This window comes from Parasteatoda tepidariorum, chromosome 2 (genome assembly GCF_982258835.1).
Source record: "Parasteatoda tepidariorum strain Cologne lab strain chromosome 2, Ptep-v5.0, whole genome shotgun sequence".
NCBI lineage: Eukaryota > Metazoa > Arthropoda > Arachnida > Araneae > Theridiidae > Parasteatoda > Parasteatoda tepidariorum.
Genome location: NC_141756.1, coordinates 106315292 through 106342353, shown reverse-complemented (window position 1 = coordinate 106342353; position 27062 = coordinate 106315292). Strand labels below are relative to the sequence as shown.

The 27062-nt window shown below is 32.4% G+C and overlaps 1 protein-coding gene across 1 annotated transcript in view; it reads left to right on the top strand.

Moving 5' to 3' along the window:
• Positions 1–27062, top strand: part of LOC107444865 (adhesion G protein-coupled receptor D1) — a 61222-nt gene that overhangs the window by 3675 nt on the left and 30485 nt on the right. The window contains exons 4-15 of the mRNA XM_087156682.1: positions 2001–2255; positions 9023–9322; positions 10671–10840; positions 12763–12976; positions 14598–14609; positions 15148–15212; positions 16908–16995; positions 17427–17560; positions 19347–19415; positions 21687–21807; positions 23007–23180; positions 24780–24852. Of these exons, the coding sequence (XP_087012808.1) occupies positions 2001–2255; positions 9023–9322; positions 10671–10840; positions 12763–12976; positions 14598–14609; positions 15148–15212; positions 16908–16995; positions 17427–17560; positions 19347–19415; positions 21687–21807; positions 23007–23180; positions 24780–24852 (1675 nt within the window). The remainder of the gene's footprint in view (positions 1–2000; positions 2256–9022; positions 9323–10670; positions 10841–12762; positions 12977–14597; positions 14610–15147; positions 15213–16907; positions 16996–17426; positions 17561–19346; positions 19416–21686; positions 21808–23006; positions 23181–24779; positions 24853–27062) is intronic.

Genomic DNA, 27062 nt, shown 5'->3' with positions numbered 1-27062 from the left:
TGCTATTTCCAAATTAATTTAAATTAGAAGTACTAAAGATTCATTTTTTTATGGAAAATGAGGGGGGGGAATCTGAGTTTAAACCTGAAATCCGAAAAAAACCATTAGCCTTTTTTACTGAATTATCAGTCCTTTTCGTCTCATATTTGACGTCACTCATTTTAGCGTTTAAGTAATATTCAAATCTTTCATCTAAGATTCGAATGAAATATTTCATATGTGATTGGATTGGATTAAATTGGATTGGATTCAGTAAAAATTAGATTTTAACCTGAAACCTAAAAAAAAAAAATTAGTTCCATTGACTGGTGTTTGATATTATTCAATTTACCGAAATAACATACAAATGCCGACCGGCCTGTGTAGGGGGCAGGGAACTGTCCTTACATCAGGAAGGTTCTGCGTTCGAATCCCGGGCAAGGCATGGATGTTTCTTTCTCTCTGTGTGTTCTATGTCCTTTCTCCTTTGTGTGTGAATGGGACACGCCCTATAAATGGGTTTGAGGTTGTGTGAATGGTGTGGTAGAAGTCGAATTCTTGGCCATAGATGGCGCCACTGAAAAACAAGGACAATCGCACCCCATCTGCCTAAACAGGCATACGACAAAAAAAAACATACAAATGCAACAATACTTCATTTGGTCAGATAGCAATAGTAAGTCTGATGCATAAGAAGGAGAACGTGCATTTTTGTACATGAAATCCTTATAACTTTTAAACTGTTGCTCCAATCTTCTCATAGATCTAGATTCAGCGCAAAAAATTTATGGAAAACAATGACTCACTTGCTTGTATAAAAGATATTCAATTCTTCCATCTGAAATTAATCAAATTTCATCTAAAAAAGAATGAAGCATACAGGTGAGAAAAAGGGAGGTTTTCAGCCTTGCTTATTAGAAAACAATGGCCTAATTGCAATAATTTTCTATGTATTTTATACATAGAAAACAATGACTCACTTGCATGCAGAAAAGTTTAACGAGGACCGATACCGCACACCCTCAGTCTCTACTCAGGTTGATGAAAGTGGTCACCCACCCGCTTACTGACCGCAGCCAGTGATGCTTGACTTCGGTGTTCTACTGGGAACCAGGTCTTTACGATCAGTCCACTGCGGGACCCAAACTATCAAGACCCTCTATCCTAGATGACGATCACCCCACATATTTCAAAGGGCAAGAATTCAAATCCATTAAAAAAAGTGTATGTTTATTCAGAGAAAGTACGTTTTTGAGTCTGATTTCGTAACTTAAAATATTGTCATTACTTATTAATTAGTATATCTACGATCGGACAGTCGCCTATATTAAGATAAATTCATAGCATGCGAAATTCCGATCATCAAGAGTTATACAGCGTGCTTACTTTTTGTTTTGAGCACTGTACTACTCACGAGGCTAATGAAGCACTTAGTCTGGCACAGAGATATATCCTTTTGCAGAGACATTTTAACTCTTTAATTTACATATGTCACTGTGAATGACTGAAATTGCTGATTATTGACTTCCACTGGTGAATGTTGACAATCACATAGTCGCTTTGATAAATGTCCAAAATATATACTAAGTGCAGTTAAGTGCCACTGCCAGGTATACATTTGCCCGGTATGCCCTACATCAATGTGTTTTTTTTAGGTTCAGTGCCACTGCCCGGAATACCCTGCATGCTATTTGATTAATATCAAGTCAGATATAACAAATATTTTGGACATTCACCAAAGCAACTATGTGATTATTGACATTCACCGGTGAATGTCGACATTCTTTTGATTCGGTCATTCACAGTAACATATATATTTTTTTCATTCATAATTTTATAATTCATTTTTGAAGATTCACCATAGCTCGTAACATCGGTAATAGTCCTAATTTAATAAAATAAATTTATATAATTTGAAAAATATTTCAAATTTAATCCTTTTTTTAATCTTTGATTAATTTAATTTAGTATATATAATTTAATTAATATGACAATTAAATTTCTACATTTTATGTCTTTAGATACCCCATCCACAGTTCCAGACACGGCAACAACATCTACCACTGTAGCTCCAACAACCACTACTACGGACCCGCCAACTACAACTGAAAAGACGACCACCTCAACCACAACAGAAACTCCGACAACAACGATTCCTACCACCACAACTACAATGGCAACTACTTCCACTACTTTGGAAACAACATCCACCACTACGTTAGATCCGACAACAACAACAACTCTACAGACCACGACCGCATCTACTGAACCCACTGGTGATTATTTAAGATAATTTTTCTCATATTTTAATTAAACATTTAACAATTAACCTTTTTCTTACGACTGGTACAACATGTGGACCACTTGTGATGGTACAATACGGTATACCGTAAGCAAAGAGTTGAAATAATACTTAACGCTTTTGCCTTCTCTCAATTATAGTTGTCAACCAAGGTCAAAAAATTTAGAATTTTTCGAAATGAGAGATACTTTAAGTCAAAAACAAAAGAGGGTGTCCATAATTCACGTTTTCTTTTCTATAAATGCATACGTTACCGAGAAGGACCGAAATTAAGAGAAAGTGAATGTCAACAATCACATAGTCACTTTGGTGAATGTCCGAAATATTTGTTATATCCGATTTTATATTAATTTTTTCATTGATATTATTATATTTATTCGATATTTTTAATATCTACTAAGGATAGATTAGGAGAAACATCAGTGTTCGGAGTACCGGGTAGTGGCACTGAACCTTTAATAAACATCAGCGTAGGGCATACCGGGCAAAAGTATACCGGGCAGTGGCACTTTACTAGACCTAGTATATATTTCGACATTCAATAAAGTGACTATGTGATTGTCAACATTCACTGGCGGAATTCAACAACCACCAATTTTGGTCATTCACAGTAACACGTATAATATTCTTTCGTTAGTTTTATTCTATAGTTTTTAAGTTATTTGTAAAAACTGTAAATATATTTTAAAAAGATCTTGATCGCAACTTTCACTAATAGGAATTTTTTGTAGGCTTGTTAAACTTTCATTGATAGTAATTAATATACGATAGCACTTAAAAGTTTTATTGCATTAAGAAGCAACGTTTATGATAGGCAGTTTTGATTTTAGAAAAAACCGCTTAGTTATAAATCAATCAATTCAAAAAAATTCTGTTATTCAGAAAAGAACTCGCAGCAAACTTAACCTTAAAACCTAATTTATACTACGATGTTCTGAAACTATAAAATAGTTTGCATTAATATTGTTGATAATCTTATTTAAAGAGGAAGCAACAAACTCATATAAATTTGTGACGTAACTACCACTATAAATATTAAATACCAATTCGCTAGTATATAAAACATGTTAACTTGTTTAATATTTCTTGAGGTAACTATTGATAGATGAAGATTGACGTAGTAGATAATTTTTAACCCTTATTGGCGACTTCCGGGCGTGATATGAACTCGCCAATATTGATCACAAATTAGAGCTCAAAAATCCGGGAAAGTAAATGAATTTCTCATGCCAGTATATAAATAAAAATGCGAGGAAAATTTATAAATAAATACTATAAATCAACTAGTAATAATCGTTGATCGAATTCTATCACTGATAAAATTCTGGAGGGGGAGTAATGTGGCGTAACTACCACTATAAATTTAAATACCAATTTACTAGTATATAAGAGATAACTTGATTCTGTATTGAGGTACCTCTATTAATAGATGAAGGTTGATATAGTCGATAATTATCTATAGCTCGTTCACCAGGAGTTGGTACTTGGCTCCACCTCCTCAGACGAAGAGTTCATTTCAGCGCTGGAGTAAGGGGAGAAACGTCTCCGCCCTTGAAATTGAGACAACCCTTAATGAGCGCCAAACGCAAACAGGGAATTCTTTTTCAGTCACTTACTTCGCTTTACCATCTGCTATTATACCTTTCGTTATTCTAGCTAATTAAATATATTGCAGCAAAATGTCTCAAAAAGGACGAGCTATTCACTCAAAATATCAAATTTATGAAATATTTAATGTTGAAAAAGAAAGTTTGCGAAATAAATATTTTTGATACACGATCGCAGAACATCAACCTTGTCAGGGTTGTTCACATCCTTCTCCCAAAAATAATGGAAGAATATTGTCGGATACCACTTGATGAAGGCGGAGTCAAGTGTCAACTCCTGGTGAACGAACTATTCCCACAGATATTATAAATAAGAATATCTTTAATTGTGAAAAACCTTATTGAAGAAGCTTTAAATTTATATTATGAAAATCCACGCTGGGGAAAATGAGAAGAAAAACCAATTGGGCAAACTCAAGGGTCAGCAACTATCCTGCTTGCGAGTTTCGTGTGGCTCTTTATAGGTGCAGATCTACAGTTCCATATCAGCTCCATACCAGTTCCAGGTATATGTCATCTCAAGGTCCAACTAAAGAACTGCTAGGATTACTACCGCTCTCATGACAAACTCGTGGAGAAGATATAGCAAATGCTGTGCAAAATTACCAGCAAAACAATGGAATCTTTCTAAATAAAATCGTTTCAATAGCAAATAATGAAGTCAGAAGTATGACAGGAATACCGAGTAGGGTAACATCAATTCTTCAGAAAAATGTCCCGCAGTGGACTGATCGTTAAGACAAGGTTCCCAACAGATCACCGAAGTCAAGCATCACTGGCTGCTGTCAGTGTACGGGTGGGTGACCACTTGGATCAGTCTGCGAGGGTGTGCGTGATATCGGTTCTCATTAAACTGTTCTACCGTAAAGTGTTCAACTTCGTGTGCAGGGAGTCTGGCTACCGAAGCGGGGTTGCCATCCCCTCTGCAAAGTTATCAAAATTGTGATGGTATGTCTTCGGATCAACCTCCGGGCTGTTTCCTAGACAGTCGCCAATAGCCCCTAGTGTGACGATAGTGAATTACAACAACAACAACAACTTTAGAAAAAAAACTACAAAATTCTATCGTTTCACTGCATAATTCATCAAGAAGAGCTTTGTGCCTTAACATTTCCGGCCAAGAGAGCTGAGGTCGCGAACTGGGTAATTAAGACTATTAACAGCATCTTGGCAAAACCACTCGACCATCGTCAGGTAAAAGATTTCCTTGAAGAAATGGATAATCAGTTTTGTAACCTACTTCTGCACAATAAAGTGCGATGGCTTTATAGAGGTATAGAGGTGAAGTAACATTGTGCTTCGTGCTTGAGTGAAATAGAAAACATTCTTCAACGAAAAAAAAAAGCATTGAGCATCCCGAATTGGAAGAAGACAAATGGCCGCCAATTTTCAACTTCATGGTATATACCACAAGGAAATTAAATGAACTAAATCTAAAACTGAAAGGAAAGGGCAATCCAACGTGCGCCTTGCTTGAAGTAGCTTGTTTCGAGAAAAAAATTACACTTCTATTTGTTGAAGACATGGAGAGCGAACGGTAAATAAAAATCTAGAATCGTGTTTGAAACTTAAAACAACAAGTTATTAGCCAAATTTAATTATATATATATATATATATATATATATATATATATATATATATATATATATATATATATATATATATATATATATATATATATATATATATATATATATATATATATATATATATATATATATATATATATATATATATATAATCGAAAATTTCTGGTGGCTCTTTAAAAAAAAAACTGGGAAATTTTGTAAATTGTAACTTTTGGCTCTTCCGTTTCAATAGGTAACCGACCCTGGGCTAACTTATTGCTATTAGTACTGGACATTTTTGTTGTAACCCTTTTGTAGAGAGTGAGTAGTTGTCGACATGTCAACCTTCATCTATGGATAGATATCCCAGCATAGAATCGAATTAACATGTCTTATATAGTAATGAAATGGAATTGTAATTTTGTAGTGGTAGATACACTACAGTACTCTCCCACCAGAATGATGAACCAGATTCGATGAACGGATACCACTAGCTGATTCATTGCTGTTTCGCGAGATGCCGTAAGAGCTGTATTAAGATCACCGTATTTTTTGAGTACTGATCGTGAGAGCTGTATTAAGTTCATGGTCGTGGTCGCTCCTGTGTTGCTTTTATCAGTCGAGTGTGCACGTTGTGTGTGATCGAGACTGAGAAGTAACAGCGTGAGGAGGTGGATAACGTCGTAGTCACAAGTGGCAAGTCAACTGTTACATGTGAACCATCCATCGATGCAGGCGTGTTCAAATCGTAGTGGGCGTTTTTTCCGCCATGGTAGGCGTGTTCACATCATGACCGGGTCACCATTGTGATTGTGATGTCAACCTTCATCTATGAAAAAGTACCCCAACATAGAATCGAGTTAACATGTCTTATATACCAGGGAAATGGAATTGTATTTTTGTAGTGATACACTACACCTTCTTCATTCTGCTATTTCTGCTTCTTTTATTTCTCAAATTCGCATTTTTATATTTTTTTATTCATCAACAAAACAATTTAAATATGTATATGTTACGGCGAATGACCGAAATCGGTGGTTGTTGACTTTCACCGGTGAATGTCGACTAACACCAAATACGTTGCTGAAAGATCGAATATTTCATTACATTTTTGTACATTCGGACCCTCACAGGTGCATGTCAACAATCACATAGTCGCTTTGGTGAATGTACGAAATATTTGTTAAATCCAATTCTATCTATATATATATATTTCTCTTACACGGCACCAAAAAAAAGCCTCATTACAACTCCCCGAATGGCAACGTTAGAAAATCGACCAATGATTGCTGCTAAAAATGTCACATGGCAAATGTCACATGAGGTGGCTCAACATATAGCGCTTTTAAAAACGGAAACAATAACCAGAGTGAGCATTATCAGGTTGTTCAATTCAGATTCATGCCCTAAAAACATGATAACATTTAATTTAAACTCAATTAGGAATTAATTAGGTTGGCCTTCTCCATGGCTATAAATAAGTTACAGGGTCAGACTTTTGAGAAAATCAGTTTAGTATTGACTACAACAAGTCTTTAGTCATGGACAACTTTATGTTGGCCTGTCAAGAGTTAAGTCATTTGACAGCCTTTCAGTAATTGCTCCAAAATGCAAAATCTATAATTGTGTTTTCAAATAAATTCTAAATGCTTAGTGTTAATTTCTTAGAGCTTTGCAAAAAAAAAATTTTTTGGAAAAAATTTAATTGAAACTTCTATTGGCAGTAAACAAGGGGAACTGCCAAAATCAAAACTCCCCGTATAGAAATGCAGCATGGCGACCTCCACGTGGTATTTCTCGGGTAATGCTAAAAGCTATGCATTTTAATTTATTGTATGTAAAACATCCTTATTTTGTTCTAAAATGTTATGTACTTTATCACAAATGTTAATTAATATAGAAATTGATTTCAATAATGCTGATCACCAAAAAATATTTCATTTGGCGATAAAACAAATTTTTGTGTTCTTGAAAATGAAAGACTTTTTGAGGGTTATTATCTCACAAGGAAAAGTTGGGGTTTAAAGTTTATATTTTTAAATAATAAAAAAATTTTCTAAAACTTTCAGAATTTCTAGCATTAACTAATTTATTATACACATTTAGTTGAATTTAGGTGAGTAACTGCAATATTTGATAATTTATTTTGCTAATATGTTTCTCATTTAGCTAATGTTTTGATTTTTTCACCATGCTAATCTAAATAGCTAATATACTTTTTTAAAAGCCAATAAGAACATTGATAGAATTCTTCTACATAAGTACAATACTATGTCTTTGATGATAAAATACTACGTCTTTCATGATAATATACTATGTCTTTGTGCTAGAACATTGTGTTCATTGGCGAGCGAGCGCAGCGAGCCATGGTTCACGGTGTGAACCACATAGGATTGCGTAGCGATTCTCGGGGGTTGGCGAGCGTTAGCGAGAAGGGGGCGGAGCCTCCTAGTATTAATTTATTCGTTAATATTATTATATTTATTTGATATATTTATATTTATTCTATATTTTAATACTTACTGACGATAGAGTAGAAGAAACATCAGTGTTTTGAGTATCGGGCAAATATAAGCCGGGCAATGGCACTTGACCTTAAAAAAGCATCAGTGTAGGGTATACCGGGCAAATGTATACCGGAAAGTGGCACTTAACCTTAAAAGAACATCAGTATACCGGGCAAATGTAAATGTATGGCCCGATACTCCAAACACTGATGTTTCTTCTGATCTATCGTCAGTAAGTATTAAAATATCGAATAAATGTAATTATATCCACGAATAAATTCATATCAAATCGAATGTAATAAATATTTCAGACATTCACCTTAGCGACTATATGATTGGTGACATTCACCGGTGAAAGTCAGAAATAAGGGTATTTAGCAAATATTTCGGACATACACCAAGCGACTACGTGAATGTTGACATTAACCGGTGAATGTCGACATTCTCCAGGTTTCGGTGTTTCACCGTAACATATATACAGATTTCTAAACTATAGAAAATTTCATGCCAGTTTGATACGTCGCTCATAAATATTTGAATTTTTTTTCACGAATTCAATCATTTAGATATTTGCTTTCTTCTATTAATGTCTAGTAGCAAACGATACTGAAACGATACTGCCACTGAAATTTGCATTTTTTTAAATTATATAAAAAAATATATACCTTTACAAATTAAAACTTTTTAATTATTATGTTTTGTGTGTCAGAAATATGAATCTGTTGAAAAAAAGGTACATTTATTCAAAGAAAACAAGCTTTTGTGTCTGACTTCGTAGCTTAAAATATCGCCAGCACTAATTAACTAGCATATTTGAGGTACTTTTAAGATTGAGTCCTAGAGCGTTAAGATCAGATTATTAGATCAAGAGTTATTTAGGGTGGCCCGTTTTTTGTTTTGTACACTGTACTGTTGCTGCCGACTCATTGTATGATATAAAACGTTTTAGTGATACAACAATAGAATAAAACGGTGTTAACTTTTCAATTACTTTATAATTGTTCACCTTAAGAATTATTTTTCTAATATTATCTCTAAAAAGATTGATTACATGGCAGGTCCATACTACAATGAGACGAGTGATTACTACTATCCGAACATGGTGAGGAACAGCACTACCTCTGATGACGTCGCGCTCACGAACGGTCCCCTGGGCTTCGGATGGGCTGTCAATCTTGATTCGAATAAAGAGAAGAACGACACCCTCTGCCTTGAAATGGAGATCGTCGAGAAGAACGAAAAAGACAAGAAGTGCTTTTGGAACCCAATAGAGTGCGGTGAAGGTATTTCCATCAGCATCTGGACAAAAATCACTTTCTTTCGCCAGGACAGTAAAAGAAGATTCATTTATTCATCCGGTAATTATCTTTCTTAACAGTTCTTTTCGTGACAAATTTCAAGATTTTTCAAAGAAAATAGAAAAATCCGTTACGGTTACCAAAAGGTGACAGTGGCAACGACGTTCCCTTAACGGTGTAAATATCCGGAAACTTTACGAAAAGAATCACCTAAATATCGATTGTTTTTCTGACGTTTCGGTAATTTTAATTAATTTGTAAGGATGCAATTTTTAAGGATCATTATTGACAATAGCACAGTGCTTATTGACAATAACGCCAAACGTAAGAGTCAAATCTAATTCCGGGAGAATTAGCGAATTCAGTGGTATTTTCTTTCTCCATTCAGTCTTGCTCCGTCCCGCGGTGGACTGATCGTTAAGACACGGCTCCCAGTAGATCACCGAAGTCAAGCATCACTGGCTACGGTCAGTGTGCGGGTGGGTGACTACTTGGATCAGTCTGCGTAGGGACCGAGGGTGTGTGGCATGGGTCCCCGTTAAACTGTTCTACCGTAAAGTGCTCGACTTCGCGTGCAGGCCGTCGGGCTACCGAAGCGGGGGTGCCTTCCCCTCTGCAGAGGATCAAAATTGTGATGGCATGTCTTCGGATCATCCTCAGGGATGTTTCCCAGACAGTTGCCAATAGCCCATTGTGCAGCTCAAGTGCGATGTAAATGAACAACAACAACAGTTTTGTTCCATATTAGCAATCCGGAAACCTGTACACGTAAGTGGCACAGAATACTAGAATTTGCAAATTTAAAAGTTCTATCAACTCGTCGTTAATTTTACGATATAAAAATGTTCTAATAGATATCAGTCAACGGCACATTCACAAATTGAACGGGAACGCATATAGCAACCTTAAGAAGTAAACATTTGATTAATTGAAGATCAACTGATCTAGTTGTGCCTCATAGAATGCAAATCTTTTTCAATTGTGTTGATTAAACTCTGCTCTTGAGGAGCTTATACGTAACGATTATTTTAACTCAAAATCGCGTGTCAAGAAAATGTAATTTGAAAATCACAATTTTTAAAGTCAATTCCCACTTAAGTCAACAAAGAAAAATTATATTTTAGTTATTTTTTATTCAATAATTATGATTTTTTCTCCCATATAAAACTAAAATTAATTAATTAATTAATATTTGAAGAAAACTGCATTAACATCAAGTATCATCCACTACTAATTTAAAAAAATGTATTTGAAGTTGAGTGTATTAATAAAAAGTGTTTTATTAACGATAGAAAATTTGAATAAGATATAGGAAGAGCGTGAACTAACAGTAGGAATTGAGGAAACACATATTTTGAATAAAAACAGTTTTTAAGAAATATAAAATGGGATTCACACATTTATACAGGAGCTGGTGATGGTGGTTACCCTGGAGTAGGACTCTACTTTCGAGGAATATTCTTGAATCTGCTGGTTTCTACGGGAGAGGAACTCTGGAACCTTACTATACCGGGACCTGTGAAAAACAACAGTTGGAATGAAATTGGAATGCGTTGGGCATACGATTCCGGACTCGAGGTACAAATGACATTCATTCTTTATTTGTAAATTGGGCATTTATCTGCTGAAAAGATCGTGTCTTGGCAACATCACGAACATTGATCCATGTAATCGATAAGTGCATAAAATATCGTTATGTATTTTCAAAAATATCGATACTATCCTAATACTTTTCTAATTTAACCAATTTGTATTATTTTTGCATAGAGCGGTATTTTCATTTCTCAAATGAAATTTGCCAACACTCGCTATAATATCGTATTCAATGATTGTTGTTCAGTATAATATTTGAGATATTATCTTTTTAATAAATAATAGATAATGTACTCGATGTTATCATATTCGATAATTATATATCCATCAATGATAATCGCGATATGTTTGTACTTGATATGAATTGTTATCATTGATGATCTCCATATTGTATTTAATTCCCTTATGTGTATTATCAATAATTGGTATTCAGAGTAATCTAGAGTCTTGTGTTATTCCCAAGAACTTGGCTTTGCGGTCTTTCCTTAACCGATATGTACCGTAAATTGTTATGGCTTTTGCTAGTTCTTCGAAAACATTTATGCAGTATGAACCAAGGCCTATATGAAACCAAAAAAAAAGAAATATTATTCTATAATCTTAACACATTCATTGTCAATCTAGTGCAGGACAATATACTGTATCTATCATTAGAGAGTGGATCGAAGTTAAATTTTCTTATTTTAGCAACCATTTCAAATTTTATAATAAGCTTATTTTACAAACAATATTTCAGTGTCATGAAATAACATTATATTTTCTGGATGTGCATTTTGCTGCGACTTGATCTGTTTTATTGACACAAATTGTATTGTGCGACTTTGAGAAGAACTCCTCCAGACTAAAAGTTTGGGGCTGTCTGTTGCTGTGGTAACAAGCGAGAGCACATTTCTAATGGGTGTGCAATGGAGGTATGAAGGTATCGATTGGTTTATTCACGCTGACATATGCTAAGATCAAGACAAGACTATTCACCCCACACCCTTATGCTATAAGTACTCTTACTTTACTCTAACTTTTCCTCGTAACCATGGCAGCTGCCACGACGCGAGACTGATGTTTAGAGGAGTTCTGCAAGCCGCACAGTAGTGAAGAAATTTATCACGTGATATGACAACTAATGCATTCAAAAAAATAAAAGGAAAAGCAAATAATGTCAGCATTTATGGAATAGTCAATGAATTTCCATAAGAATTTTTATTCTTAATGATAGAGAAGTTTGTTTATGTATGTTTATTGTAAAAGATGATTTCTAACATGAGGAGAATTTGTTCACTGAAATAAGAAGTGGGATTCCTTCACTACCATTTGAGTCAACACATGGTTTCAAAGCATTTGATTTATGGTCCTGTTTGCAGAGAGATCATGTTTATCATTTTTTCTCTGAAAGAAAAAAAAACTTTCATTATCACCGTGAGAATTTTGTGTTTTTACATATTAATGCAGTTTAGTTCCATTTAAAAAAAGAATGGTTTAACTTGACATAGAAATTTCTTACGTAGATTCAAATTTCAGAGCTCGGCAAAGTAATTACCAGTTTCAAAAAATTAAGATTTAGTTGAACCCAGAAGAACTTAAAAATGGCTTAACAAAGAAAATATGCATTGAAGGACGAAGATTGGGTCGTCTAGATTTAGCACCAATGGATTAGATTGGTCAGGATATATCACACATAGGATAAATCTGTCGGTTCAATATGGATTGAAAAATGGTTCTAGAAGATCGTATTAATCGGAATTTAGGGAAAATATCGGTAAATTTTCTAACCCTTATTCATAACTATGTCCTGAGTAAGTAAGGTATAAACAATAATTCATTTATCCCGGAATATTTTTGCCAATAACAGTTTATGTCAGCAACTTCTTGTATGTAATATATGATTGGTTAACCTTTTTTTTATTCTGTAGATGTTCGTCAATGGTGAGCCTGTCGGTCACGTGATTTATTCCGAAGAAGTGAGTCCGGCGATCGACAGAGAGGGGTCCATGGACTTCACTGTCGGTTGCCTCAAATCGAGTGAGGGAGAATCGATGGACTATGCATACGGAGAGTATGACGAACTGACCATCTGGATGAGAGCTTTGGATGACAACGACACCGAATACTTTTTAGGGGGTCACGGTACTCTAACATTGACTTTTTTTTTAATAAAATGAACTTTAATCAAGTACAACCTTTCCTTAAGAATTCACCCAACCAAACTGGAGAAAATTGTTTCCAAATTTTGGCTTGTTGTTAGGAGAAAAATGGCTCTGTTATTCTTATTATTACTGTAATCAGGAATCACTACTCCTGGCCCTTTTTAAAAGTACAGTAACCAAATAATTCAGGAGAAAATTGCTTCCTTTTTTTGCTTATTATTAGGAGGCAAATAACTCATTACCTGCTAATGAGTGACAACTTATTCCAGCACTCTAGTAAGTTTCTGTAACAAACAATTGAGGCGAAAATTGTTTCCTTTATTGAGCTTATTATTCGAAGGCAAGTAACTCATTACCTGTTTATGAACAACAATTTATCTTAGCACTCTAAAATGTTAATGTAATGTTATGATGTAATTAAAAATGTAATGTAATATTATAAATGTAATGTATAAATGTAAATGTTACTATCTTAGCACTCTAAAATCAAACAATTAGGGCGAAAGTTGCTTCCTTTATTAAACTTGTTATTAGGAGGCAGGTAATTCCTTACCTGATAAATGCGTAGCTCAGCAGTCTAAAAAGTTCTTGTAGGTGACTTATCTACTGTTTACAGGAACGATATAACAAAATTACCCATTGTAGTTACCGTTATTGTAACAATTATCTGAGCCATTTAGTTGTAGTAAAGACAAAGAATATTAATAGGGGAAGAAGGCTAACTTCCGTGGACATAATGTAAACCAGTCCTCCAAGATTTGGTGTGGTCCCTGTGTATGAAGGAAAAAACAATATATTCTTTGGCTAAGAGACAATTGTTATCATCATTATTTGATTTAAAAACTAATCAGAGCGATGAATAATTATCTCTTGTAAAAATTCATCACATTTTAAATAGGTGGCATAATGGCAAAATTATCCTGGTTTAAGGTTTTCAGAAAATAAAATTAAAATCTACAATTTACACGTTCATATCTAGAACTGTTAGAACATATCATTATTTCCTAATGTGTTAATTTCTTAAAATACTGAATTAGACATGCTTCTTTTTTATAATAGTATTTCACAATTTAGAAACAAACGCAAATTCAGTATGTTCTGCAGTCTGTAATCACCTGTCTCAATATATCTTTTTAGAATCATTATCAAAAATTAAGTAACAAAAATATATGCAATGCATGACACAAATTAATATTTAAGCGAAGAAAAAATACATCCTCCAAACCTGTCAAATTATTAACGAGTAAAGAGAGTTTAAAAACATAGAAACTTATTTGATTGCTGAAGAAAATAAAGAGAAAGACTGGAATTCAAGCTTCATTTGAAAATCATAGTATTTTTTCTCTCAATTATAATCTCGTTTTCCTCAATAACGATTCTGGAAGATTTCTTATAGATTTTGTTTTCTTCACTTTCTTATTATTTTGTAAGGCCCTTAATATGTAAGTATTTCGACTTCACTTATGACACGGTATGAATCAATATTATTAGAAATACATCTTTGTGGCAGTGTTTACGGAACATCCTGTATATGGTTCTAATTCATATAAATAGTCTGATCATTCTTTATTTTCTTTCATGCTCGATTTTTGGGAATGAAGATCCGAATGCAAGTAAGTCTTTCTACCTCTCTTTTCATGCTTATATCTATCTATCTATCGATATATATATATATATATATATATATATATATATATATATATATATATATATATATATATATATATATATATATATATATATATATATATATATATATATATATATATATATATATATATATATATATATATATATATATATATATATATATATATATATATATATATATAAAACGGTATGATATTCCTTGAATTTCGATACCATTTCTTATTTTTGATTTTGTTCATTAATTTTAATTTGCCATCCCAAATCCGCATGCTTGTTCGACTTCATTTTTCAAAAGGATTCTAAAAACAGATGTTAAGGACAGTAATTATAAGGCACCTTTTTTAATCTCGGCCACGCAAGTGAGCTCGGGCTAAAAGATATAGGTTGGTTTCAACGCTCTTCTAGAAATTATCGTTGATTTCGTGTTTTCTAAAAGTGAATCTGAACTCGTCTTTAATTTTTACACCATCATTAGTGAATTATATCTTGCATTTTTTACAGCCTGTGATGTTGAACTCCATCCTCTGCACTGTGAAACGAACCTCGAAAAAATTTTAGATATTATGGTATGATTTTAATCTATCACCTGATTTCTCCTTGCATAACATTTTAATATCTGTATTTTAGATTTTTTTTCATTTCTTTGAAACTAGCTATATTTAATAAGGGAGCTTGATTGCAAACAATTTTGTTATTTTTTCACATTAATACTTATCATGAATGAATAATCAGCATTCCAGTAGACATTGCATGTGTTGCTCTGGTTACCGCTGCAGTTTTTCTTTTATTTTCACAAGCAGGTATTTTTAATGCATTTACATAAGAATAATTTAAAGTATTTTCACATTCTTTTTATTATTAACTTATAATTACTGGCTTGACGGTGATTTCAGTATAAATATAAATACTGGAGAAGGGAAAGTATTTTGTGACGTCTTGAAACACGTACATAGGCAGGATATGAAAACCAATCCGACGACCAACATCAAATGGAGACAGTTTTTGCAACCCATGATTTGAAATGTTGTGGCGTTTAACGGAGTCAATCCAGAATGAAAAAGCATTTCACAAAACGGTTACCAGTGATCATAACCTATTTGTCTATCACAACTTTTCATTTTTTTAAACCATAAAATACTATGTTTCTTTTTTAGTCGTCTAAAAATTTATTTAACTTATACTTTTGTTAATTAGAAGATACAAAAAATATTTAAAACGTAAACTAAAAACTTATGGAGCACTGGTACTCACTGTTTCCTTTTGTGTGCTCTTAACCTATATTTCATTAACACAATAACGCATTAAAACGGAGCAGGATTATTTTATTTTTATTCCGAAATTTGAAGGTAGTAAAAAATGTAAAAAGTAGATTTTAATTAAAATATTGAAATTTTATGTAGACTTCAAAAGCGCACACTGAAAATTATATATTTTTTTAAGTTATGCGTGATATTTGAAATATTTTAGTGAATATTTCCCTTGATTGCCTACATAGATTTTAAATGTAATAGAGCGCACACACATGAGGATATTTTTTGTCCTCATACTGAAACCACGTGACTGTTGTGCGAATCAAGAGATAGTATTTTCAACCTCTGTTTCTATTTGTTATTTCAATGGAACAATTCGATGTTGGCATTTTAAAGCCAAAAATTTTATAATATGGTGATTTATTCTACAGCATTTGGTGGCACAGAAAAATTTGTTAATGGAGGGTCTTATTCATTTCACAAGTAAATTAATTTGTAACTTTTTGGATTTACAATTGTTTTATTTATTACATGAATAAACTTTCAGAATGTTCTTCTTTTCCTTAAAACTTCATATTAGTCCCGATTAAATAATTTTATTCATTCTAAATCTAAATTTATTATTATTTATTCAAATCTATCTTACAAGTGAATATAAACGAATAGAAACACAACTTAACTAATGATTCGAAGATTTTTATGACAATGAAATTCCTTAGCCTTTTTCAATTGGATACCTGCACTTCAAGAAGAAGAAGAAGATCACGAAAACCCACACATTCGTAGTCTTGTATTATTATTTGGATTGGGTTCAAAATTACAAGACTACGAAGTCGTAAACAAAAAATTGATCGGCTGCTCAACGCCATTAAAATTGTCTTATAACTGGTCAAAATTTGAGAATATTACACGTCTAAATAACCTTGGGAGACTCTTGCAGTGCATTCATTTTTGATAAACGTTTTAAAAATTGCGTAAATAAAAGTGTGCTTCTTGTAAAATGTGTTTCAGGACAACATGGAGGTCGAGAGTACAGAAGCTCTACTCAACGCCTTAGATCACCTGAAAGCTTTATCGGAGGTCGAAGAAGATCCCCCAGGTCAGTGCCGGAAAAACTACATTTTTTTTGTAGTTAACTACAACCACAACTACATTTTTTTAAATGTAATCTTTTTAAATGTAAATGTGTTGTTAAATGAAACGACTACAAACTACTTTCAAAATGTCGTCACTACTTCGCTACTTTTAGAAGACAAACTTAACTGGAGAACTTAATTTTCACCAATATTCAAAATGATTTTGAATAAAAAATTGGATTGGTTAAGTATAAAGAGATATTAAGACACTTAATTTTCATATTTTCACTTATTCTACTTTTTAATAATTTAGTGATTAGGGAAAAAATTTAGTGATATTTAAGCTGTACTGCTCCCAATATAAAAAGAGATTAATTTCTTTTAAATTCATATTATAATATTCAAAATTGTCCATATTATCGCTTAATCCTGTTAAAAAAATGTGTATATTTAGGAAGTGAAGATGTTCTGAGTGAGAAAAAGAATGGTGAAGAACTAAAAAATTTAATTACGATTATTGATAAGATGATTAACATGACTTGGAACAAGCCAAATGATTTGACGTTGGAAGATCTCCAGGGCTTGATGGTGAGTAAACGTCCACTTATTTCTTCAACATGTGCAAGAGTGATTTCTGTGCATGGACATCGCAAGTTTTGCACATCTTTTAACATTTTGCTTGGATTTCTATATCGGTAACTATTCGAGGCTAAATTTACGAACGCCACTGCTCAGATTTGTACTTGCAAGAATGCATATATTAATAATATATATTTTACTAATGCAGATTTACTTAAGTTACGTTAATTAAACCGACTTTTGAGGTAATGAGTTTAAACTTATTCGATTCTTCTGATTTTAAGCTATGTTTTCATACCTTTTCCTTCTACTGTGACTTTTTTTTTTGTTTATCATCCTCCATTGGCAAAATGGGTGTTGTTTTGGGTTTGATGGCGTGCACACCTTATTTGGACGTCGTCACACTTTTCAACTGTGTTCAAAAGTAATAGTAAACAGTGCGCATGCGTTGTCATTGCATTCGTTGCTGTGGCAGCTGCTGCTGTTTGATCATTTTTTTTAGAATTTTTTTTTCCTTTTTATATTTTTATTATTAACTAATAATTACTGTCTTGACGGTGATTTTAATAGTTGTAAGCGTCAAAAAATCAGGCTAACATAAGTAATAATAAAAAAGCAGCACAACACGATCAAATAAAAAAAAAAGCAGACGATAATTTTGGAACTTCTTTAGTTGATTTTTTTTTCCAGACAAGTTTTTTCTTTTTACTTTCCCCAGCAGGTATCTTTAATGTATTTACATAATAATCATTTAAAGTATTTTTATATTCTTTTCATTATTAACTTATAATTACTGTCTTGACGAGGATTTTAATGTAAATATGAATACTGAAGACGGAAAAGTATATTGTGACGTCTTGAAACACGTATATAGGCAGGATTTGAAAACCAATCCGACGATAAGAAGACAAGCATCAATAGAGACAGTTTTTGCAACGTGATTTCAAATATTGTGGCGTGTATTGGAGTCAATCCAGAAAAAAAGTATCTGACCAATGGGTAACCAGGGATCGTAATAAAGCGATCACAATTTTTTCCTTTTTGTTATTTTTATTATTATTTGTTAAAAATTTCATTTCGAATTTATGTGAGGGAAGGTGACTGATTTTTTGAGAACATTTACTGTCTGAGGAAGGAAAAAGAACGAATACCCTCAAACAACTGTTGAATCAACGAATTACTGCGTATCAATCTGTCATTTAATTAGTGTTGGTCATAGCTTAAAGTTAATAAATCAGACAATGTTTTTCTCGACAAATACGGTTTCAAGACCCTCAAAATAGAAAGAGTCTCTAAAATATGATCCCCTTAATCTTATATATCTCTGGAACCATACTCCAGTGCTAAAACTGCGTCATTTTAAAAGCTAAAAGGAAAAATTTGAGTACAATTGGTTGAATAGTTTCTGAGAAATGAAAACTAGAAAAAGTTCCGTTCTTAAAGCTTTTTTTTATCGAGAACTATTTAATCGATTTTACACAAATTTGGTTTTAATTTTGAAGCGTTAAAATTAAGTCGTTCAAATTGACGAAAAAAAAATGTCTATCTATATTTAAAAAAAAAACATTTGTATTTGAATAAAGTTCTAAATGGCGAAGACTCTGTAAACAAATATGTGAGCTCGAATTTCTTGTTTAATTTACTCTATTTGTAAAAGAACTGAAAACACACAAGCCAGAACACACTACCCGAACTTAGTCTAAGATCGCACGCAAAGTTTTTGTTTCAAAAACTGAATAAATAGATCTTTTTCAGAAGAAAAAAAAATTTTGTTGAATATTTGCATGTATTTTAGGTAATTCAAGATTTTGCAAGCAACTTATTGGATGAAAAATACATCGGAAGTTGGTCTCATATTCAAAATGTAAGAACTTGAAATTCTAAACCATTAGTTTCTAATTATAGATTTTAAGAGCTGAGTGATAAAAAAAAAGGAATTTAAGAGGCATTTTGGTGAATTCGGGTTTTAAAATTTATACGTTGACAATAAGAATATATTATTCAAGCAATGGTGCTTGTCTGGAAAATATAGTGAACAAGTTCACTTTTTCATAGGTTGGAAAAGTGAAAACGCACGGAATATTAGCTCATTACTTTTGGCGAGGATTCTCGTGTTTATTGCCATCTTCCCCTAAATATCTGGGGGAAAAACTCTACCGGTACAGCTTGACTCCCTCTTTACACCTACCAACGTCGGATAGGAGAAATATACCTGGCTTTATTTCTTGCTCGTAATCTTCCAACTCATAAATCCTTGATACTCATTAAAAATGTTCCCATTAAAGATATTACTACAATTAGCTAAGCATATTTTAAACTTAGCCCAGGCGTATATTAAGCATGTGCATATACTAAGCTTAAAAAAATTGAATCATCCTGAATAACTTTTGATCTAATGTTTGAAATTTCACAAACTAGAATTTTGGGGCCGGGATAGCCTGGTTGGTAGGGCGCTGGGCCAATGTCCAAGAGGTCGTGGGTTCGATCCCCGCCGGCATAAGACCCCGTGTAGTAAATGGTGACAGGTGCAAGTTAAATCTGTTTAGTCACAAAGTCCTCCATGTTCCTACAACAAATCATACCTCTTGGGGTACTGATCCAGGAGTTCTCCTGTCTTTTGGATTGGGTTCAAAATTGCAAGGCTACGGAGTTGAACGTTAGTAGTCGTAAACTCAAAATTGAGTCGGCTGTTTTAATGATATGACTTAAATATGCTGACCTTAAATATGCTAATTAAATAGAGCACAATATATTTTAATTTACGAAATCAGGCACAAAAACGTACTTTCTCTGAATAAACATGACTTTTTCTCGACAGATTCAGATTTCTAACCTTCAGGGGGGAAGGTACATGTAATCTAAGAAATATGGACCAAATAGTTAAGGTAGAAGAGCATCTAAAAGTTTGGGCTTCTTACTGTTAATTTCAATTCTATTTTTTTTAAAATTCCATTTTTCAAGAGCTATTCAACCGATTTTTTTAAATTCTGAGATTTCGCTCAAAATTGTGTAGATGAATTTGTACACTCTTAGATTTTTTGTATATAGGGTTGGGAACTTCATAACTAGCAAGAATTATCCAATCAAAGTATGAAATTAATTTAAACAAATTTTAAGATAAAATTTTTTGGATAAAACTTTAAAATAATAAATCAAGAAAGAAAAGCGCTAAAAGCAGCTAAAGCCGAATTTGTTTCATGTAAACAGCTTAAATAAAAAGTCAGAAATCAAAAATAAGCAAAACTAAATTTTAAACACATTATGTTAGCAAAAACAGCACTTCATTAGGGGACACACTGTCTGCTAACACACTGGAGCCTTTCTGTAGTCAGTGGTAGGTGTTAAAACACGAACTAGAATTGATTAAAAACACAACTGAAATATTAAAGCACAACCTAGAACATAATTAAAACACAACTCTGTTTGAAAGAACTACCAATACTAAGGTTAAAAACTTAGCAACTTTTTAATAATCTTAAACATAACAGTTCTACCAACAACAACAAAAAATCAGATTTAAGAACAAATCACAACTGAAAAACATCGGTGGCGTAACTAGATCACTTAAAAAATGCAACAATAACGAAGACGCAACTAGATCACATATCGTTTTGTAATTTATAATCGTTTTCAAATTCCAGAAAAATAAATGATCTTGTTAATCGCTTTTAACAGCAGGGGCACAGTCAGTTTTTGGTTAAACCACTGACAACATAAAGGTTCCAGTTTCTCAGCAGACAGTGTGTCCTCTGATGAAGTGCTGTTTTTGCTAATATACACATATTTAGAATATCGTTTTCCGTATTTTTGGTTTCTAACTTTTTATTTAAATTGCTAACAAAAATTATCTAATAATTAACACAAATTCATTAATTTTTTACCAAATCAAAATGAACGAACTAAAAGTAAAACTTTTATCAATTTTTAAATTGCTGTTTAACAAACCATGCCTTTTCAAAACGTTTGAAAGTTTAATATAAGAAAAAAAAAGTTTAATGTGAAAAATATCAAAAATAAAATACATAAATGCATTAATAAATCCTTCAATTTATAAATTTAAAAAGAGCAAATATTAGTAAATCAGTTGAATACCAATTCATATGGTTTGATGATGCTAATACTCTAAATATTTCAGGAAGATTTCAGGACTAGCGTTGATTTAATGAATCGTGTAAATGATTATCAGATGCAAAAGGCAAAGCAGACAAAATCAGATGAAGAAGAAATTGAACTAACCCGCAGTGCCACAAATATCTGTAAGTTTTCATTTCATGGCTAAAATTACATTATGCATTCAAATCTCTTCCACACATATACTCTTATATAATCTTTAATATTTTCTTCTCGTATACTTTATATCATCTTTAATATGTACTACAGTAAAGCTTATTAATGATTTTTGTCTAGCGTAGTTTAAATTGTATTACAAAATAAAATCCATCTGTTGTTTAATTTAGAATCTTATTAAAGGGTATATTTCGCTTTTGTTTTTTGTCCAAAAAAATTAAACAATTAGTTTAGAAGATTCGAACACTTTGTAAAAATTCATCGTTTTCCACTACCAATACATGAGGGCCGGGATAACCTGGTCGGTAGGGAGCTGGGCCAATGTCCGAGAGTTCGTGGGTTCGAACCCCGCCGACTGAAGACTCCCGTGAAGTAAAATGGTGACTGATGCACGTTAAATATGTTAAGTCGCAAAGTCCTCCATGTTCCTATAACAAATCAATACCTCTGGGGGGAATTGGAGATTGATCATTTTATGATTTCGTTCAAAATTACGATCTGTGAATGAATGAATGAGTCCGCTCTATAAGCGGGTGTGACGTATGGGTGTGGCAGAAGTCGAATCTTTGGCCATAGATGGCGCCACTTGAAAACAAGAACAATCACACCCCTCTCCTTTAACAGGCATACGTCAACAACAACAACAACCAATCATGAATTCAGACTTTCTAAGTAAAATAATGAATAGTCATACAGCGTAGAGTGAGATCACACGATCTGGCTAGTTGCATCATAGCTTGCCTTGAAGAACTTGTGTAATTTTTTAAATCAAACGTGTTTATTTTATTTCTTATTTGCTTATTCATTTTCGAGTAATTATTTTACTAGCTCAAATATTGAAAAACAAATCGACAACAGTCAAAAAGTGAATACTCGCTAGCCGAATTTCGAGAGAACAGACCGGATGCATCAACTCTGAGGTTATTTGAAGGAAAAAATGCAGCGCCATCTACTACCGAAATCACCATCCATAAAACATTAAAATAATATGCGTTAAACCATTTTTTTGCCTACTAAAAATTATTCAAGCATTATTTTAAAAAAATTTGAATAAAAACAAGAAAAGTTTAAATTAAATCATTAGTTTTACTCGTTGCTTCGTGACATAACTTTTAAAAGGAACGCGTTACTTTCGGACACACAAAAAATACCTGTTACCATTGTTCAGTTTCAGATCTTCGACAGTCTAGGCTTTATGATCTTAAAGATGCTCCCATCTCCTTTCCATCATTCGATGATCATGATGATGAAAGAAGAAAGAAGAGAGAAGTCAATGAAGAAGAGAAAAAAGAATCACCAACGCTTATTGTTACAAATGAAGTGTACGGAAATTTAAATAAAGGTATATATAGATTGACACAATAGATATATTAATTTACAATTTCCAAAATGGGTACTTATCGATTATATAGGTACCATGAGTTGGCGGTTACTTTTCCCAGTTGTCGTCATTATTACCGATAGCTAACGTCTATAGCCGATAGCTAACCCTAAATTGAATAAAATTCAAACCTTTTTTTATCTCTATCTTAACATTTTATAACCCATCTATTGTAAAGGTTTGAGTTTTATAAAATATTCGTTCCTCTAATATACTATCATGTTTAAACCTATATTGTTAGAGGGAAACCTACATTGTCAAGTTTAAACCTACATTGCTAGAGGGAACCCTACATTGTCAAGTTTGCACCAATATTGTTAGTGGGAAACCTATATTGTCAAGTTTAAACCTGTATTGTTAGAGGGAAACATATATTACCAAGTTTGAACCTATATTGTTGGAGGGAAACCTATATTTTCAAGTTTAAACTTATATCATTCGAGGGAAACCTATATTGTCAAGTTAAACTTATACTGTTTCTGGAAGATATGATTTCAATATTTAAATTAAAGTAGTTTGAAATAAATAGCGAGGTGCAAAAAAATTTTTGAAAAAACTCGAAAAACGTCAGCCTTACGTTAAGGATAAATATGATCGAAACTTAGCACGTTTTAATGACAAAGGGATTTTTTAAACATTTCCATAGATATTTATAGACTAATATTGGTGTATTCAAAAAGTATGTTGCCCATATATATATTCATGGTAAGATAATTTTAAATGAATTACTTTATTTCAAATGCTATAAAAATCGAAAAATTTACAACCTCATGTTAACACAATATGTCTACATTTCGTGTATTTTGACAGAAAGGGTAATTTTGTTTTTGAAATTTTCTATAGATAATTCTATACTTAATGTGGGTGTTCTTTTAAACAGGTATGTTGCTCATAAATTTATGCGAAACCAATTTTAAATGATTGATTTTATTTCAAATGTTATAAAAAAATCGAGAAGTGTCTTCCTTATACACTACACGTAATGTATATTTAATGTATTTTGACAAAAAAAATTTAAAAGTTTCTATGTATTATATCGATATTGGAGTTTTCGGCAAATTATGATGACTGGTTACATATTTAAATAAAAAACATAGTTAAAATGAATGATGCGATGCAAAAAACTATAAAATGTTCACATAAGTTGTCAATTCTTGTGTAAGGGTTACTAACGTATACACTGAACTTAAAAAGTTATAAATAAAATTTAAAAAATTTAATTTTTTATAAATATTTCTGGGCATACATAAATTTTTCCGAGAAAAAAATGATGCCGATATTTTAATATGAAACCAATTTCCTAAACTGAACAATTACTAAACTGATTTTATTATTTTAATTTTCCAAAGATATTTAATTTATTTTCAGAAAATATGATACTCATATTTTAGCTTGGAATGAATTTCAAATGAATGACTAATATTGCAAAAAAAAAAAAAAAAAATTTAAAAGTGACTTGTATATTTTGGGATTATTTATTGATTAAATTAGTAATCCTATTACAAGAAAAAGTATTTTTCATTAAAATTTACTTAAATAGCAATTTCCTTATTATTTTAGAAAAGACGGTGTCGTTTCTCATGAACTCCTACAAAGGTCTTGACCGAATATCGCCACTACGGAACACTAACACGTAAGTTCTCAGCTTTTTTTTTTTTCATTTCACGCTTTAAAACCCCATTGCTTCCAATGAACCGTGAATGATCGAAATCAAGAGAATGTCGGCCGGAGAATGTCAACAATCACTCAGTCGCTTTGGTGAATGTCCGAAATATCTGCTATATCAGATTTGATATTAATTTATTCCTTGATATTATTATACTTATTCGATGTTGTTGTTGTTGCTGACTTATTCCTCTTGGTTAGACCAAGTCAATGAGCTCGAAAGTCTTCAGGAAATCAAATACAAGTAAGGGACCAGAGTAGAGGTCTTTCTTTTCCAGACCAAGACAGTGTAAAATGTGATCGGGAGAAGCCTGTGCAGAGTTACACCTCGCGCACGTTGAATAGGTCTTTAGCCCAAGCTCAAAAGAGAGACATATGTCCACTTATGAGCCTACTTATAGTGGACTGTATGGCTCTATCAGCTCCTACGGTAAGTACCCCACCAGGAGTCTGTCGATGTTTTAACATCTGCTGAAAATAGATTAGTTGAAACATCAGTGTTCTGAGTAACGGTTGACTGCATACTGGGCAGTGGCACTTGACCATAAAAGATCATTGATGTTAAGGCATACCCGGCAAATGTATAGTGGGGGAAGTGGCACTGAACCTTAAAAAACATTGATGTAGGGTATAGCGGGCAAATGTATACCGGGCAGTGGCACTTAACTAGAACTAGTTTGCATTTTGAACATTAACCAAAGCGACTATGTGATTGTCAACATTGACCGTTGGAACCACCAATTTCTGTCATTCACAGTTAAAATATCATAACAACTATTGACAATGTATTCACTCTGTTTTTAAGGATATCAGAACTTTTCACCATTTGCACAATTCTCTCCCACCAACCGCCCCACCATGGTGCAGCTGGAGGATTAAATTTCCATTGTATTCTGTAGATTGAAGTGTCAAGAGTTATTTGATCCCAGTTGAGACTTTTCATAAGATTTGAATACAATTTACTCGAAAGTGCACAGTTACACCTCTTTTTTAAAAAAGATCAATGATTGATAACATGCACCGAGAAAATAAATATAGTCAAAACTACCAGATTATGGTAAAATTTTCCGTTTTTCAGGCTCTATGGGAGCATGAAAAGTTCGTTAATATTTAACGACGTGCTTTGATCAAAAGTTTAGTGAAATTAACAATAAAATATTTTTTTATAAAGTGAGTTAAAATTTGGTTAATGTGGTAACATTTGGTAATTTTATCATAATACTTCAAAATATGGCATAAAAGCCAATTATTTGGTTAAATTTACTTTTCTGGTCTATATTTTTCACCAAAAGTGTGCTTATAAGAATTGTAATTTTGTAAACCAGAATTTCAGGTAAGCCATTACCATATGAGCGGAAATATTATTGAATGAATGGTTTAAATACCGTGTATTTTGGTTTAATTAACCAGAATTATGTTGTTGTTTTTTAACCAGATATGTCATTACAGTACAGATTTGCCAAAATTTTTTTATTATTTTTATTTTTTCTTGCTTTCCTTTGCCTTCTCTTCGCTGTTATCAATTCATTCAACTTTTCACCCTGCATTGCAACAGTACTAAGTTTCTCTATTTCGAAAAATCTAGGTGTTCCCAGCAATGCAAAAAGATACATATTCTAATCTTTTTAGGCAATGGATGAAATATGATAATTATATACATTTTGAGTAGTTTCAGTTTAGTTCGTGCGAATTTAAATTTCACAAAATACACAACTGAGTAAATTCTCTTCGTCTATTTTTATTTTTGCTTCCAAGTCTTATGAAAGTTAGATATTCCAATTCATTTTATGAATGAATATACATTTTTTTTTACTCTTATAAATTTTGCTACATTTTTCCTAACATTAAATTTTTACATGGCAGAAAATTTTAAACAAATTAATATAAAAAGAAAAGTTGAAGTCTTTAAGCAATCACATATTTATCTTATTCTTAATAGAAGTGGTTGCGAATCATTTCCAAAGTTTGCTTTAAATAATATATTTTCTTAAAAATTTATAAAATTTCGAATTTTTCTGGCGAATAAAATCCCCTAAATATTACCTGTATACTCTAGAATCACATATATTTATAATTTTCTCTTGTTAAATAATTTACAAACAAATACGAAATATTTTTCAAAATGAAAATACATGGGTTTAATCTTGTAGATATAATAATGGACGACAAACTGTTATG